The 19,245-nt window shown below is 34.2% G+C and overlaps 1 protein-coding gene across 3 annotated transcripts in view; it reads left to right on the top strand.

Annotated features, from left to right (window-relative positions):
• The window catches only part of LOC145686248 (protein cereblon-like), a 58,021-nt gene extending 43,898 nt beyond the window's left edge, over positions 1-14,123 (top strand). For all 3 annotated transcript variants that reach the window (XM_081759359.1, XM_081759357.1, XM_081759358.1), the window contains exon 7: positions 5,464-14,123. In XM_081759359.1, the coding sequence (XP_081615485.1) occupies positions 5,464-5,632 (169 nt within the window). In that variant the 3' untranslated portion in view covers positions 5,633-14,123. The remainder of the gene's footprint in view (positions 1-5,463) is intronic.
• The last annotated feature ends 5,122 nt before the right edge of the window (positions 14,124-19,245 follow it).

Raw genomic sequence — 19,245 nt, 5'->3', positions numbered from 1 at the left:
TCACCATTATTGTCGTCTCTCTAAGCTTTGCTGCGTAATCGTGAAACATTAAAACTTAACAACTTTTTTTTTTTTTTTTTTTTTTTTTTGTAAAGTTTAATATCTCATGATTATACTCCAAGGCTAAGGTAGACGGTAATAAGAATGAACGAATTGGTGAAATGAAGAAAATAGGAAGAAACGAAAAAACCCATGCACACGGTGCTTGTCCGTAGAAAAACCTGCTTGGCGAGAGGTGAGTGCTGTACCACTGAGTCACTCGGGATCGATTTTCGTTACAATTGTGTAATTTTTCATTTTTTAAATTTGAGTGAATTAGCATCTACAGAGGATGTGGTATGGGAAAAAGTCAATTGTTTTTTTCATTTATAATATAATATCAGAGTCAACTGGTTCAGAGCAACCATTTCAAGAGTGAAAGATAAGTGGCTGGTCAGGAAATGGACTAGGTAGTGTAGTGGTTAATGCACCGACAAGATAAGCCGGAGATCCGGGTTTTATTCTCGGTCCAGTCGTGCAGTTTACTCGTTAAACATAAATAAAGATGTATTAGTTTACCGGATTCATATAATCTAAATAAACACTTAAAAATAGTTTTGGCAAATTTAGAATAAATAAAATAAAAAAAAATAAAGTGAAATATCTGGATTTACGTGCCACGGTTATGCCCTGTAGGCTGAAAGGGATAGATGATTAATGAAAATAAATTATTTTGAAATAATTGGTCAAATAATAATGTGGGAGGAAACGGGAGAACCTCGAGAAAATCACATGGACACAAAGTCACATGCTTCAAGTTGAACCAGGGATCTTTCTTATAAGAGTCCTATTATTTAGCCACCATTCTCCCTCTCCCCTTTAAATATGGTTATACAACCTGGTAAAAATATAGAAAATTACTTAACCCAATAGAGAACTTACAAGGGAAGAGAGGGAAATTATATATCGAAGTAGAAGATGGTTTATACACCAATCGAAAGCACGAATGACGCCTGTTACGAAACTGTAATACAAATTTTCCGAATGCATATACTGTACGAGTTATATGAATATACAGGGTATCCAGAAAATCCGTTGCCACTCCTAGACATCGCAAACGGTGAGACAGATGCCAAAACAGGAAAACGTGTTTGATCATTTTAAAAGTACAACGTATCAAAGTAAAAAGTGTTGTCCCAGGGCCACCCTTAGGGTCCCAGGCGGGGTCCAACTCAAAAATTGCAAATGGTAAGGGGATCAAATAACATATCGGACATAACAGAGAATTGAAAAGCTGTTGGGAATTGAAAGAAGACGGAACAAGTCTTGAATCTCTAAAATTACCCTGTGCAAAAAGGCGGTCGGTCAAAATTTCTGCAAAAACGTCATTGTAAAATCTATTCCCCCCCCCCCCCCAAAAAAAAAAACCTGAAACGGTGAGACAGATGTCAAAACAGGAGAACATGTGTGTCGTCATTTCAACAATACAATGATTGAAAGTAAAAATATTTGTCCCAGACGGGGTCCTTCTTAAAATTTTCAAATGGCCAGGGGAATCAAACAGCATATTATTTAAAAACTGTTGTTACATGAAAGCAGGTGGAACAAGTCTCGACGCTGTACGATAACACTGTGCAAACATCTTGCTTTTTAGTTCTTTTGTCTGTAGTCAAGTTTTAGTTTGTTTTCACTTTAATTATTGTACTCAAGTGAAAGAAAGGAAATGCCCCTATTGTGAGATTATGCTCTTTGGGCCCAATAATGTCTAAATAAATAAAACATATAATAAAATAAAAGAAATTAAGAAATAAAGGAAAGAAAAGAAATAACTTTGACATCTTTAAATATGGAACTGACTAGTTAACTGTTACTTATGCTTGTCTGGATTATCAAGTATAAAATGATTCAAACAAAAATTTTCTTCCACCAGGAACAACGAATACGTGCAAGTATCTCAGAGACAGCAAGTGCCCGTTACAAAATGGAAAGCGAATGCGCTCGGAGAACCGAAATGAGGATGTACATTTTGACCGGCCGCCATTTTGCACAGGGTAATTTTAGAGAGTCGAGACTTGCTCTGTCTTCTTTCCTTTCCCAACAGCTTTCCAACGATATGCTACTTGTCTCCCCCTTGCCATTTGAAAATTTTGAGGACGACCCCGTCTGGGACCCTGCGGAGGACCCTGGGACAAAAATTTTTAATTTCAATCATTGTACTTTTGAAATGATGACAGACGTGGTTTGCTGTTTTGACATCTATCTCACTGTTTCAGGTTTTTTGGGGTGGCCATAGACTTTACAATGATGTTTTTGCTGACATTTTGACCGGCAGCCATTTTGCACAGGGTAATTTTAGAGATTCGAGACTTGTTCCGTCTGCCTTCATTTCCCAACAGTTTTCCAACGATATGCTGCTACTTGATTCCCATACCATTTGTAATTTTTGAGTTGGACCCCGCCTGGGACCCTGTGGGTGACCCTGGGATAACATTTTTTACTTTGATGCGTTGTACTTTTGAAATGATGACAAACGGGTTTTCCTGTTTTGGCATCTGTCTAACCGTTTGCGATTTCTGGGGGCTGGGCGGACTCTCTGTACACCCTGTAATTCACGGTACGTGACGTTTGGGCGCGAAGCCATTTGGGCGCCAGACGTGTGGGCGCGAGTTAAATTAAAAAGTCATTATGTTAGGCGCTGAGTACTAAGTTCCAATCAAGATATCACAAGGTGTCTACTGTAGTGGAAGTCCTTGAATTATACTGGATTTTGTTTTACATACTAGAAATACTGGAATTTCAAAATTCTAAAAACTGAATTAACAATTAAATTTTGTAAATTTAAGTTTCAGCCAAAGTTAAGTGTGCTTTTTATTTGATAACTTTCCAAGCCAAACCAGGCTAGATATGATTGACTGCATTACATACATAGTGAACCTATTCCATTAAAAAACTTAAAGCAGGACTTCTACTGTAGTTATGCAATAAGTGTGAATGTCAAACACATTTCTAGTGGCTAAATGACCAATATATGTACACTTAACAATATTTTTCACTTTGAAATAGTTCTTTTTTTTTTCTTCTTCTTCTTCTTTCGCCACTTTCTTTAATGCAGATTAAATGCTTACAATGGGACGAAAAAAAAGTGTGTTAAGTTTTGATTTTTATATTGGAATGTTAATATAAAAAAGTGATACCAGAAATACGACATACTGCAGTTCCTAAACTCAATGTCTTAGACACCCTGTATTAACATCTTTCCCTCAACTCGATTAGGATTTTTAGATTTCTGGGCTCTCGGCATCTAAGGCCATTTAATCCGTCACGTTTGAGGGAGCACACTATCCGGGGAAAAGGAAGGAAGGAAGCGGCCTGGATCTATAAATTAGATACCACCCCGGCATTATTAACAGTTCGTCTGATTCCTTCATTTTCTAGCTTTCTTATACAATACAAAAATTAGATCATTAGATCAGAAGTACAAGAATAGTGAACAAGCGAAAAATCAGTCCATGACGAGGTTAGGCAACAAATACCACAAACGCATTAAACTATTTAATTTAGAAAATATACAGATAAATGAGGTGAGATAAAAACAAAAGTGTAGGAAATGTATATATCTTGATTTGCGCTTAGTTTTCAGTGCCTATAGCTTACTTTATATATCGTAAATTGTGATTTTTACTATGTATCTCGCGCCCAAACGTCTGGCGCCTAAACGTCCGGCGCCCAAACGGCAGCGCCGAAACGTCCGCGCCCAAATGGTGGCGCCCAAACGTCCTGTCCCGGTAATTCATATAACTCGTACTGTATATGCATTCGGAAAAATTGTATTACAGTTCGTAATAGGTGTCATTAGTGCTTTCGACTGGTGTATGAACCATCTTCCCTTCGATATATAATCTCCCTCTCTTCCCGTGTTAGTTCACAGATCGATTATGAAGCAGTGCAGTAACTAATTCTACGTCGGTAACACAATTATATCAATGCAAGAATATAAAAGTACATTAGAAGCAGCCATAATGAATTTCCCAACTATCCCAACAGTTTAAAAGCAATAAGCAAGAGAACGTAAATGATTTCAATTTTACTAAAATCGAATAATAGAAGGATGTTGTTGTTATTATTATTATTATTATTATTATTATTATTATTATTATTATTATTATTATTATTATTATTATTATTAAAAATATTATTAAAAATATTCGTCAATTTAAATTTAAATTTGGATAATTTGGACAAGGGATGGAACACTAGACCAGTAGGTAAAATCTGGTACACAAATTAAATATCTTAAGATGTGACAACTTTGTAAAAAAAGGAAAGTGCAAAGATGTACAAAGGGCATAATATAGACTCTAATACAGCTCTGTCTGAAGAAGATCTTTAAATTAGCGTTGTAAGATAAGTTTGCATATTTTTACCGATAAAATATTTTTACCGATATTTTAACCTCCTTCTTAATCCTTTCGTCTGATAAAAGAACCCTATTGATTCAGCATGTCATGAAACTTTTAATTTGCACATTTGGATTGTGAGTCTATCATTTTTTCAGTTGGATAGTGAAGACTCATTCTTGCGTTTAATTTCATTATAGGTATTCGATGAAATATATAAAAAGTCTTAGGCCAGACTTTAGAGATTCCAATGACAGGAAGTATCATTTTTGTTCGCGTCAAATTTACTACTTATACTATACTTTTGTTCAGAACCTTTAATTTAGAAGTCAGAATTCGTTGGTAAACATATACATTAAAAGGAAATTGCACTTATTTTAAATCAGAATACACTATTGGACCAGGATTTATCCAGATATTGGCATTTGTGTTTGACGAAACATATCTTGATCAGAAATAGAAATAATCAGTTGAAACTATGAGTGTTACAGATTACTATTATTTGCGTTCTTATAGTTAATGAATGAGCGAAAGAGCTCTCTTTTCAGTTGAAATGAAAAGTTTTTGTACAGTGTCGTAAAAACCAGGAAACCAATTTTACAAAAATTGAAGAAACTTCCTGTATCATTCATTATTAGTGTCTTTTTAAACATTAAACAGTTAACCTTTTGTATATAAATAATGCTTTATATTAAAAGAAAAAAAATGAAAAAGGCATCTGTCAAAGTTGTACTTAAAAATTTTAATATACACTTGTTCAAGTTACGAGGATCGCAATGATTCTGTGGTAGAATGCTCACCTTTGTACGTAGGCTCTCAGGCCATATGAGCTCATTGTAGATGACGTCGTGTTCATGAGTTTTTTGGTATGCTTTCTGTTTCCTTTCTTTCTTTCTTTCTTTTTTTTTTTTTTTCCTAATTGCACCATTTTTTCATTACTCTCTCCTTCAGCCTTCAACGAATCACCATGGATAACAACTTTAAAATAAAAATATTCCTTTTCATTTCCTTCAAAGTTAATATTTGTCTGTGTCTACCTGTTCAGTTTCCGCATCCTAATCTTCCACTTGATCGATTGTTGTTTCAGGTATGCTTGGACAATTGCAGAATGCAAATCCTGTCGCAACCATATGGGATGGCGATTCACAGCTACATCAAGACAGCTCAAACCTGAGAAATTCTGGGGCCTCTCTCGAAAGTCCCTGATGGCTAAGCTACAGGCAGAAGAAGACGGAGAACTTCGGCCAGTTATATGATTTCCGATATTTCCAACTCCTATTTATTCTCCAGAAGGTTTTAAGTCGAAGATTTGAATAAGAACAGTGTTTTGCTTTGTGCGTATGCTTAAACATATGTTCCAAAACACTTGACACATGCGACAGAAGAGGTATTTTTTACAGTTTCTCCTATTTTTCAGTTAATCTAATTGTATATACTGTACAACGTTAGTGTTGTAAATTATACGACATTTAATGGAAATACTCCATACTTTTTTAATTAGAATAGATTGAACACAGCAATGCAGTCAGAAGTTCATAAGGTCCAGTGCGTGAGTTTTTATTTTTTAGTATAGATTGACTGCGCTGTTATCACAATACATGATTATTGCACAGTATCTTTCTATATATGTCACTAATGGTTGACATAATTGAATCTATCTAATATTTCAATGAGAGAGCCTATATATAGTAATTGCAGTCAGAATGCTCACTATGTTGCAGATGCTAACAAAAATTTATTATACTATTTGCATGTGGACTTTCAAGAAATGCAAACAGCAGTTATATTTCTCTTCGAGAGAGGACTGTTGTAAGGATCATTATTCTTTTTAATACATAAATTAGTTATTTAATTCTTCCCTAGGCTCACTAGTTGCTCCGGTTCAATCGGTTTTTTTTTTTTTTTTTTTTTTTTTTTTTGTTTTGTTTTGTTTTGTTTTAAAGAAATTACTGACATCAACGCAATAAACAATTACAGGTTTCTGGTTTATTCGTAGTATGGTGGTACAGTCCGCAGCAAAAAACCTGCAACATGAGCATGTAAGTTTATTGTGAAACGACAAAGTCTTTTGCTCCAAAATAAATGTGCACGGGAGGACGCAGAGGTTTCTCCTGGTGTGATTCGTGCCACTTAGACGTTATGTCGATTCCCTGCGCTGTTAGGCGTAGTTTCACAAAAACTTACATGCTCATGTTGTAGGTTTTTTGCTGTGGACTGTGCATGTCGTACTTTTTCCCCTCTTTATCTGTCTTGATTTTTCTTAAAAGTATCATTAAAATCAGGTCCGGTAGAAAATGTGTTTTCCTCAATAATATGCAAATAAATTGACAGACATCACCAGACTTTCGTATTCTTTTAAGGCAATAAAAGCTGCATTTCAAGTTGAATATTCATATAGAAGGTATTGGTAAAAGAGGTTTCATCACAAAGAATTCCCCTCAAATATTCTGAAAAAGTTCTGAAGTCAGTTTTTCAGTTCCAAGGTCTTTGAAAGTATTGGAAATTGATAAATGTCTTCAAAAGTGTTAAATGTAACAGAAAATAGTTATCTTCCAAATATAAGTAATTATTGTATTTATTTTATGTTTGTGTTTAAACACACACACACACACACACACATATATATATATATATATATATATAGGGTGTCTCACCAAACTTTACGACCTGAAATCTTTCCGAAATGACAAAAAATGTGACAAATCTAGTTACGTAAGAATGTACCCATGTGAGGGGCCTATAAAATTCTGTAAACAACAAGTGCCCCCAGGGGCCAACTTGAAAATTTCAAATGGAAACAAACCCCCCTATTTTTAATGCAGATTCTGATTCTGCTACCAAAACTAAGCAACTTTTACTTGAAGCACTTTTTCGTTCTAATAGATGGCGCTGTAATCGAAAAAAAAAATCGTACGTACGTCTCCTAGCTTTTCGACCTTAAATATTTCTGAAATGACAAAAAATGTGACAAATCTAGTTACGTAAGAATGTACCCATGTCAGGGCCCTATAACATTCTGTTAACAACAAGTCCCCCAGGGGCTAACTTGAAAATTTTAAATGGAAACCCCCTATTTTTACTGCAGATTCTTATTCTTCGACCGAAAATACGTAAATTTTACCGGTACTTGAAGTACTTTTCGTTGTGCGCCTAGATGGCGCTGTAATCACACACAAAAAAGAAAAAGCATCTTACGCTACCTGAGATTAATAAAATAATAATAATAATAATAATAATAATAATAATAATAATAATAATAATAATAATAATAATAATAAATATCTCGAGAAATGCATGTGCAATTAAAAAGCACGAAATACGTGTCCAATATTTTAAAAAGGCTTAGCATAAAATAAAATTGCTTTCATTTGCATTTCAATGCGACCGTGGTAGACCATTACAATATGGAAAGGAATGTTTTTGTTTTGCAACAAGAAACATCTTCCCTAGAATTGTAAATGCCAAGTAAACCACTATATTTGTTAAACATCACGTGACACGGACAGATTAACTAAAATCATTATTTCACACTGTACGTAAAAGCAAAAATGACAAAGGAGATTTCACAGGAGAACAAATTAAAAAAAAAAAAAAAAACGGATAAAGCGCAAAGAAACTTAATTGATATTCAGGGCTATTGTAAATGATCTTCCCTATTTCAAAGGCTAATAACTCTCGTTTGTCTTGTCACAATGATGATGCTTATGTTAAATGACAGAAAATTCAGAATTATTTTTTGTTTATAAATACATGCGTGTTACGTTCCTTGTCAAAGTTGCTCAAGATGAGTGCCGTTTGTAATCAACATACATCAGTTTGATAATCTAATTTTTGGCACACTCTTTTTTATATTCCACAGTCAGGAGAACCAACTGTTTCTTAAATGCATTCTCAAAAGTTCAGTTTAATTGTTAGGGATGGGTGACTGATACACCTGGATTTAACATAAGCCTAACTCCGTTGAAAATTCCGTTTCACAAGAAAGTAGAGAATTAAAAAAACATTGTGCTTTCTTCGTTTCCTGATATCTAGATTTACTGTTACCCTAGTTACGGAATGCGTAACTACACATCACCTTTACTAGCCACGTAGTGTCTTCCCGGTTTATATTATTATTATTATTATTATTATTATTATTATTATTATTATTATTATTATTATTATTATTATTATTATTATCATTATTATTATTATCATGAGTCTCCTTGCCTCTCATGACTTGGTTGTCTAAAATTGGCAGGTTAACAAAGTGTAACTGATGTTTCACAGCATGTGATCAAACTGCGCACCTTTTTTGGTATGCCAGTGAGCAATTCGATGGTAAAACACAAATACTGCATTCCTGATGACGTCCAGTTCAATAAGAGCAAAACCATCAATAACCCTTTGACGAAGATTATCCAAAGTGGTTGGCATTGTTTGATATACTCGGATTTTTAGATAAACCCAGAAAAAGTAGTCTAGTAGCGATAAATCAGGGGAACAGAGAACCTGCGGGCTACCCAATATCACCTCTTCTGCAAATCCGTTATTTAGGAAATTCCGTGTTAAGAAATTGCCGCATATTTACACGGTTGTGCGGTCCTGCACATCTTGCTGAAACCATCTGTGGGCATAATTGTCTTCTGTAGTGTCTCTTATTGATGGAATTATTTGATTTCGAACCATCTCCTCACACAGTTCAGAAGTCAAATTGTTTTAATAAAAAAAGGATCAATTGTTGTATATTTAGCACTACCGGCCAGATATTCAACTTTTCAGGACGTAGAACGTGTTTGAAAGGACTAATAAGATTGCTGTCAAATCAAAACCTGCAATGACTTCTGTTAACCCATTAGTGCATATGATACGAAAAAGCGGATGTTGTGTTAAATACGTTTTAATTCATTATAACCTCATATCCAGAACTTTTCTCCGTTAACAGTCATGAGAATGTGCTATCGTTCTCGAAAAACTTGCATTTTGGTTTTACAGGGCAAATCCTTCAAAGGCGGCCATTGTTATTGAAATAACAATAATGTTTCAAGTACATGACTGCTAAAGAAATATGAATTTGTTATCAATAACTAAAACCGTTAACCAAAGTAACTTAAGTGTTAATGTTGTATGAAGAATAAAATATTATTTATTATAAAAAACATTGGTGAACTATAGGCCTATTAGTCAAGTATTTCCCGTGTATGTGATTTTTTATGGCGGTTGCCGCCCATTTAAAATTTTGAAGTTGGCGCCTGGGACCCTACGATGGGACCCTTGGGGGCACTTGTTGTTTACAGAATTTCATAGGCCTCTGAGATGAGTACATTCTTGCGTAACTAGATTTGTCACATTTTTTGTCATTTCGGAAAGATTTCAAGTCGCAAAGTTAGGAAGTTAGGTGATACACCCTATATATATATATATATATATATATATATATATATGTGTATATATATATATATGTATAAACCAGTGGTAGTTGTTCGAATCATGTGATCGTTCAGTCGTGTTTAACTAATCGATACTTTTTCCACAAGAGTGATAGCTTTTCTTTCAGTACCGTATGTATAAAACATTACGTAAAAGTGAATCTATCTACCTATTTCTATCTATTAATCCCTCTATTAATCTATCGGTACAGCTTTTATTGCACACTTCTTTTGTGTTCGCATGTTTGAGGTGATCAGACAGTGTGTCTTACAGTTGATTAATATTGTAGATAATTAAACCCATCAAAAACTTGAAAATGTAGTTACTGTTGCAAGAGCCCATTTGAGTATAAAAGATGGATTTTTTTAATGGTACTTGAAAAAAAAAAATAATTCTAGTCATAGTTGTCCTTACGTCAGTAGTAAAACTTCTTCAATCATTTTAAATTTAATACCAAAGTGAAAGTAGAATGGTGCCGTTGTTAGCAGATAATTTTAGGAGTATCGGAAAAATACTACTTCATTCTAATGGAACTGAATACTACTAACATCACTTTGTCTTTTTGCTGTAAAAGATTAGTATTATGCAAGACGTTATTAAAGAAATATAGAAAAGTTAAATGTGTATGTGTGTGCAGGCCTGTATTCACGGGGAGTCTAGGGGAACCGGGCCCCCCTAAATTTTTATTGGCCCCTATTTTTTCACGGTAGGCTTGCAAATGAACTATATAATATGGTTGGGTCTCCCCTCCACCCCTACATTTTTGAGCTGGCTACGGGCCTGTGTGTGTAAACGACGTTCTAATATTAACATTTTAGTACTAGGCGTCGAGTTCAGCAAGTTTGCTGTAGAAAAAGACTGTGATTTATAGAACTTGAATCGAACAGTTTCTAGTAGTATGTTTTTCTCCTAGATCATTTTTTCAAATAAGAACTTTGAAAAAAGTTTGCGGAGTGATTACAATTCCATGAACAAACACCAGTGTAAGTGAGTTCTGTGTGAACAGACGCCATGAAGTTGAAAAGGAGCATTACAGAATAAAAGTATGGAGGCGGTTTTAAACAATTTTGATCATAAAAGACTTACGAACTGCTGTTTCCAGTGCAAGAGAAAGATATCCTATCGTCAACGAAAACTCAAGAGCAAAGAAAATGCGACTAAGACAGATATACCCAACACAAAGGACGCTGAAAGAATTAAAAGCAAAGAAATCTTGGGTAGAAAATTTCACGATTCAGCGGATAATTTTGCTGAACAACCAGAAAGAGCAGGGAACATTAAGTTGCTCAGTTAGTCAAATAGTTTTAGGGGAGAATCTATACATGAAAATTTACCCTCAAGCATGTCATTTCATTCAGCTTGATGTGATCTGTCGACTGATTTGTGTTTCATCTTGTGACGACAGTGTAGAAATTGTATGAATTTAATTTTCCGAGTGTCTTTCTATGTAGTCATGCAAGTGGCCAACATCTGTGACATCTATTTTAAGCTAAGAGGCATTGTTTTCGAATAAGAGATATGGAAATCAAAAGAAACCATTCCTTGCCGCACATTCACATATCCAAGTATTGTTGTCGATACCTCTGTGTTAAAATTCCTGTTTTACTCACAACTTTTACCACACTTTACTTTTTGAATAATACTCAAGTCTGGAGTAAGCCTCCCCAATTCTTTGATTTTAATTGTGTATTCCAAGGACTTTTTTTTTTTTTTTCGGACATGTCCCTTTAGCAAAGAATCTACAATATTCTCCGTGCCACGAATTCAAAACACTTAATAAAATTTTTATATATCATTAAATTGATTTAAAATTGAACATGAATATTCTAACTATATTTATAAACTTCTTCAATCGTAGTGATTTATTTACTTATTTGTTTTTAGATAGTAAATTTAATTTCGCTTTGCATTAAAAGCATAGGGCAGCAACCGTCATAACGATGAACTTTTTTGTCTTGTGTGCTACAGAAAGACCAGCACTGTGTCTATTAATTCCCGCCGAGCTGAAAAGTAAGGGGCGAGAATGGAAATTACTATAATCTCGCGTACGAAAGTGATGCTAGAGAATTCATATCTATCTATCTATCTATCTATCTATCTATCTATCTAAAAACCTCATTCAGGGTGGCTGGCCTGAAAAAGCATGTTACACTTTTTCGACCGAGTGACCCCACCGGGAATCGAACCCGTGACCGCTCGGCAGATGAAAATGTACAGAACTATATTCTTTAATATGTCGTACAATACATGGTTTCTACATCTGGTATTAATATATAAAAGAACGTGTGTGTTTGTGTGATCAGATTTTCGCATAGAAAGGAGTGACCTAGAGCCAATAGATTTTGTACCCTAATAGATTTTCACCTGATGTAATCACTTACGAAGCCAGTTTTATTCTATTTTCGACTCGAAGGTAACTGGGGGTGGAGGGATCACATCTGAAGGTTCAAAAAGTATTTAGCATCAGAAGTCATTCAAGTTAGACGACCCGCACTACCGTACTGTCTTGCAGCCTGCATATTGTTCAGTTCGTACTAAGAAGAGCACTTCTGTTTATTCTTAATAAATTTTGAACGTTCATAATCCAGTCAAAGTCGTGATTATCTTTATATCTGTGTGCCAACAACAGTAGTTAATGATTTATAGATAGACTGAGGTCAGCACATTCATTTTTCAATTGCACTTAGTAATATAACAATACTAAGACTAATCAAACACATGCCACTCTTCAATATTATTTACGAACTACGGAAGAAATTGAGATAAGAGTACAGTATAATATCTACTTCAGTTATTTGTTCGTATTTTTTTTCTTTTCATGTGTATATGTTGCATTAGGTCAGTACTCGTTTGGAAATGAGTCCTTGAAAATTAAAAGTAAGTTCTGGAAAAGTACTTTAAGAATTGGAATTTTGAAATTGAAAAAGCGTGGAAACCATGTAAATAGAATAATTGTCGGTAATATTTTCCCCTCCTCTTTGTTAGATTTCCATATATTTTTATTATTTTGGGAATCAACCATTTAGTGCTAATAAACAGTATCTCTTTTTCTTCAGTTAGTATGGGTTCGATTCTCTAGAGGAGTTCCTGCGGTTCGGACCCCATGGTAAGCTGTAGATCCACATCTTGTATAGCTTTTTTCCTCAACAGATACTCAAAAAAACTCCTGACCAATCAGCCAAGCCTTCAATTATGATTCTGTCGAGCGTTTATAAGAAACCAAAACATTATTTTCCCTTGTAGTAACTGCTGGATTTCAAAATAGGAGAACTCAAGAAATAAATTGTCATAGGCCATCAGTATATTAGGCCTAACAACATAACATATGTACAAAGAGTCAAACAATGCACGACTAGACATTATATCATTCTTGAATTCGGTACTCATATCTTCAGACCACATGAATTGTATGCATGTTCAGGGAGCGGACTGGGTAGCGTAGTGATTAACGCATCAGCACGGTGACCGGAGACCTTGGATTAATTATCGGTCCAGTTATGCATTGTTTAACTCTTTGTATATCATTGGACTTGTACCTGTGGCGGGAGTTGATGTGATACAGGAACGATTGTTTCCTCCGTTTATCGCATGGAGGGCGTAACAGTAGCTTTACTTTCAACTCTTTATTAAATCAAAGGCACTTGTGTTATCCATTCAGTTATGCGAGAGCACGAGACATAATTTAATAGTTTTAAAACAGTGTTTCATTTTGCTTTTGCTAAGCGTATTGATCAATGATGTCACACAGGTCTGTTTTCGTCAAGGCATTTACTTCTGCGGGTATATGACCAGCTTCCTTCGAGGCGACGTGGTGGTAAGGAAAGATCTGTTCTGTGTAAGATAATCTTGCATAATGATCTGTACATCCGCAGACTACACCGAAGCCAATGCCTAGCGTGTTTTTGAGCTCCCTAAATAGCAGGTATTTCCTTCATAATTTCGGTATTGCACAGACCTAAAGTAAAATTCAACCAATAAGTTAGTTATATCTACTGTGTGTGTGTGTAGTAAGGCCAAAATTATTACATGGGTTTTCATTTTGTATAATAAAATTACAATAACACTTCCAGCCAGTACGTTCTTTTGTATGTGTCTTTTCACCCATTTAACATTTTAAATACTCTATTCACAATTCACTTACTACTGTTTATTATAACCTTTGATTTTATTTATTAAAATAATAATCTCAGCGAACATGTGTAGTATGATACCAAAAAAGAGTATATATCCGGATTGAACAGAACGCATTATAACCCTTAATGAATCAATAAAAGACATTGGGCCTTATGCAGAGTCGTTCTGACTTGTGATTGGTGCCATACAAAAGAGATTGATTAACACATGTTTCCTGAAATGGTCGGGCCTGTAGTATGAAGCTAATCATATGTCAAAACGACTCTGCATAAGGCGGAATATGTTTTTCATGTCCCGTTGATTAGTGATAATGTTAAAATAATATTGACTTCTGCGGTGGCTCACTCGTAGAGCGTTCTCCTCTGGTTTATGGGGTTTATGGTTTGATCCCAGCTCGCGCCAAAGTGAACTTTGTGGTGGACAAACACCGTGTGCGTGTGTTTTCTCTGGGTTCTCCCATTTCCTCCCACTTTCTTCATTCCATCATTTCATTCATTTCTCATCATCACCGTCTTCTTTAGCCTAGCCGGCATAACCGTGGGACGTAAAACTCAAAGATTTCATTTCATTTCAATGTTGACTTTTGAGAACTCACACACAAATTTGATTTCGCTTGTGCATGCGTAATAAGATTACCGTAATGAAGTAAAACTAAACGAGTATTAGAGTTGTGGGTTGGTTCCTATAATTTTGATTTTCTATTTTTTTCGTGCATTTACTTTTTAAATCATTTTTATTCTATGATTATTTTTAAAGTGACACAACAATTACACATGTACTGTTTGTAACAGTCGCGACAGCACATACCTGATTCCAGTGCGATACTACGATTTAACTGGAGACAGAAACCAATGTTATCAGATAGTCTATAGTAAAAGAAATATGATTAATTGTAACTATAAGTTGTGCCACATTTGGATGTCATTCTTTGAATTCGTGAGCCAAGGAATGTTGCCACTGCTTACAGTTTATATCACTCGGGCCCAATGGTCAAATTGGATATAAATTATACTGGTATGTTTGTATGCATAGACTTGGCTTACTTATACTTTGGTATAGTAGACCATATTTTTAAATTTTTACTGTGTTCTTGGCATCTTAGTTTACTAACTGTATGCTATACTGGCCCAATTCGATTACATTTTGGATCATCTTCGTTTCATTAGATATTGCATTTCACACTTTTTATACCATGGTACGTGGAAACTTCCATGGTTAAAATAATCTCTTTTGTAAAGTAAGAATTCAGTAGAATACATTTAGTAAAAATCAGCCCGCATCCTAACAATATAAAATCACATTTTATTTGAAGTTTGTTGTGTTTACCATAAACTCTAGTAGCAGACAAGTGTAAGAACTAAATATTATTTCGAGAAAGCTGTACTATCATAAGAATTAGTTTTGTTTTCATAAAAGGATTTATAACTGCTGTTATGGGTATATAATGCTCTCTTTCAAATGTAGAAAGTCTGAATTCTACTAGTGCTCAGTTAGTTTCCTTTCTAATCTTCGTGAAAGAACTAACTAATGTTTCAAAGATGTAATTATATTATCGATAATTAATGTGATAATTGGTTTCCTGACCATGAGATAATAATATTCATTGTGTAATAATTGTTTCATTTTGTATAGTGTTCTATATAAGATAATGTTATTCATGTATATATATATAAGTGTGCTTCCAATAAAGGAAGCTCTAGTTGTGTATATAAACATGGTTAGTACAGGGTGTTCCTTAAATATTTTATTAACTTCTGTAATCTTAATAAATCAAGTTGTCACCAATACATTATATTAAATGTAAAATTTTTTTCGTGTAACAATATTGAAATAGACGTGATTCTCACTTAAAAATAATACTATATAATTTGAATAAAATTTAATTAGCATTTTATATCTAATACTTAAATTTTAAATGCTAAAAGTTTGAGGGACACTCTGTCTAAAGCAAGAGATGTAGATATAAATTAAATTTGGCACATTAATGTCCACAGCACCACAGGGTATTGTATTTCTACATAACCTGTACGTTATATGGAAACAAAACAGTAAGACCAAATATTTACATTACATGAACACATGTTTACCACATGGGCGACATTGAGACAAGACGATTTGTGTATAGTTTATAGCGAATTTCAAGGGAACTTGTAAATTCTCTAATTACTGTTGAAGTAGAAATGTTTACCACTTCATTAAATGGTACTGTGCTCTTTAGTGAGTAGTAGTAGTGGTAATAGTATATGGAAATTTTATCTACAATGAGGTTGCCTTGTAAAAAGTATTCAGTGAAATGCATTATGCTTGTGACTTTTTTTTTCTGGAAGTTTGATACAACAAAATTATCATGTACGGAAATTCCGTCATTTGGAAACGGGTCTTTTCTTTAATGAAAAAAATTAAATTGTTGAAAATTTCAGCGTATCAAGTCATTTTACGTATTTTTGTACTAGGACTACGTAGTGTATACATAAATTAGTTTTGAACAAATCTGTACTTTGTAGTTGTATTTTTATAGGTGGGATTATGATAGACATTGATAATGTGGCATTCGTATTACTAACACGTGATTTATGATTTGAATGTTAAAATACTACTGTAATCCAGTTGTTTATACATGTAACAACGCTTTCTTTCAGCAACAACAGTTGCTACGTCTATCATGACAAATTTAAATTTCAATAAGCTTTCATTTTCGGTTCCAGTACTTCTGGCGTAATCATCCTGCATGGTGTAGTTATCAGGGTCGCTTTCAGTAAATTTCATAGTGAAAGGTGTCAAGTATGAAGGAGTGAACTTAGAAAAATAAACACACTGCTGAACAAGACTGCACTTATTTAATATAAAAACACATTTACACGTGACGTTTCGATCTTCTAGCCAAGATCCTCATCAGACGTACGAGATGAGGATCTTGGCTAGAAGATCGAAACGTCACGTGTAAATGTGTTTTTATATTAAATAAGTGCAGTCTTGTTCAGCAGTGTGTTTATTTTTCTGATTTCATTCGCGCAAGACGTTGACTATGTTTGTGTGTCAGAGTGAACTTAATAATGGAGAAAAAAGATGCGTAAATAAAATTTACTAAAAATAAAGGTAAAAGGAAAAAGTTGCTATAGTTCACTGAAGGAATTTTTCAGTATTTTGCATCATTGCATCAAGTGATATGTTTAGCTGAAGAAGAAAAGAGTGAATGAGAAAGGTTTAAAAAAAATGTTTAATGGGGTTTACAAATATATAATACCGGGATATTGAAAGATCAAGATGAAGACTGTTCAGCACAAGAGATCCGACAGGTAATTCATGCTTGAATACCAGTATTTTAAACCTCCATTTTTGTCCTTATTTCAAGCGCCAGATGTACTTCCGAACATCCTCCAAACGAAGGATACATGTAATTTACGAAACTAATCGTATGAGATAGTGTGGTGTAATGTCGCCCATGATTTTTAAGTGTTTGTGAAACTGAAACAGTCTTTTTTTCTAGACAACTATTTAATAACATTAGTGACTTTTTAGTTTTACATGTAAAGAAGTAACTTACATATATTTTAAAGTATATATGGTTTGTGTCAGAAGTAGTCATCGATACATATGTGTGTGTTTTCTTGACTACTTTGATTAAAATACTCGATTGGCTACGATGAAAGTGATAAAATGATATGTCCAGTAGCGTCAAGACTGGTAATTATGTAATGAATTTATTAGTAATAGAAGTTTTTTCTCGTCCTATAAGTCAGTAATATTTTCAGTTTCAGAACTTGACGTAATATGGAGTCCATAGGGTATTCAAAACATCGATGCTATCGTATCCTGTTAGTTTTGAATTTAACCGAATCTGAACGTATTTTCACTTCTTAAATTAACAAATGAATTCTTAATTTGATATAACTCTGATAATTATATTTTGCGTCTGTAAGCGATATCATAAATAGCAAAACACTTCCGTGAACGGTGTTGAGTACGTATTCCATTTATTGTGTTTTAGCTCATTGATTTAAATGGGAAATTATTATTCTGCATCTTTTAAATAAATTTGAATGTTAATAATATGCATTTACTGATTTCTTCGTGAAGTCCAATTAAATGTTCCTCGCTTTTTGAAAATGTATTTGCATTATATATATGTATTTATTATTACCCAAATTAAATGTATGTATTTATTAAATATTAACTAACTAACGCTATGGCCTATGGAACCCGGAGGTTCAATGCCGCGTTCACAAAAGCTTTCCATTGACTTCTATCCTTAGCCAATTAGATCCAGTTTCTACTTTGTATTCCTGTTTCTGCGAGATCCGTCTCAATATTGTTCTCCCGTCTACGAGTAGGTCTTCCTAATGGTCGTTTTCCGATTGGATTTCCAGTTAAAACTTTGAAAGCGTTCCTACTTTTTTCCATTCTGGCTATATGACATTCCACCCTAAGCTTCCTAGATTTGGTGGCCTAACAATGTTTGGTAAACGATATAAATTATAGTTCCTCATTATGAAGTTTCCGCCATCCACCGTTCCGTTTTTCTTGGATCCGAATGTTGTCTTAGGGTCTTGTTCTCAAACACTTTTAGCCTGCGCTCTTCCCTCAGAGTAGCGACCATGTTTCGCAACCATACGACAGAACAGGCGTGATTATCGTTTTATATATTTTAAACCTCAACAGACAGAATTCGCGACAACAAAAGGTTTTGAACTGAATAATAACACGAACTCCCTGCTTTTAGTCGACATTTAATTTCTTCGTGAATATGGTTTTGGTCTGTTAATATTGATCCTAGGTATTTGAAAGTATCCACTTTATGGAAAAGATTGTTAGATATTTTAACGCATGCATAATTTGCACTATTACAATCTCGACAGACTTCCATGTATTTAGTTTTCTCTGCATTTACTTCTAAACCTAAGTACCTGCAAGCGTGTAATAAGACCTCTGCATTTCTTTCTATTGTTTTGTCATCCCCTATTAAATTCACATCATCAGCATAGTCATAACCTGGTAAATACCATTCAGTTCTAGACCCTGGTTGCTGTCTTTGATTTTCCAGGACAAAGTTGAATAATAGCGTATTCCAGGACAAAGTTGAATAATAATGGCAACATTACATCTCCTTGTATCAGGCCTTTCTCGACGTGAAAGCTCGTGGACAAGAATTTTCCTCCCCGGTCTTTATTTTCGGATTAATTTAAATGTATTTTAATTAATCTAACTAGCTTTTCTATATTCCAAATTTTGTAAGAATGTTGTACAATGTTTCGCTCCTAACTGAGTCGTAAGCCTTTCTAAAATCAATAAATAATTGATATACCGGGGTATATTATTAACTATTATA

This window comes from Thermobia domestica, chromosome 5, assembly GCF_964235325.1.
Source record: "Thermobia domestica chromosome 5, izTheDome1.hap1.1, whole genome shotgun sequence".
Classification (NCBI taxonomy): domain Eukaryota; kingdom Metazoa; phylum Arthropoda; class Insecta; order Zygentoma; family Lepismatidae; genus Thermobia; species Thermobia domestica.
Note: the sequence above shows the minus strand (reverse complement) of the source record. Positions and strands in the feature narration are given on the sequence as shown.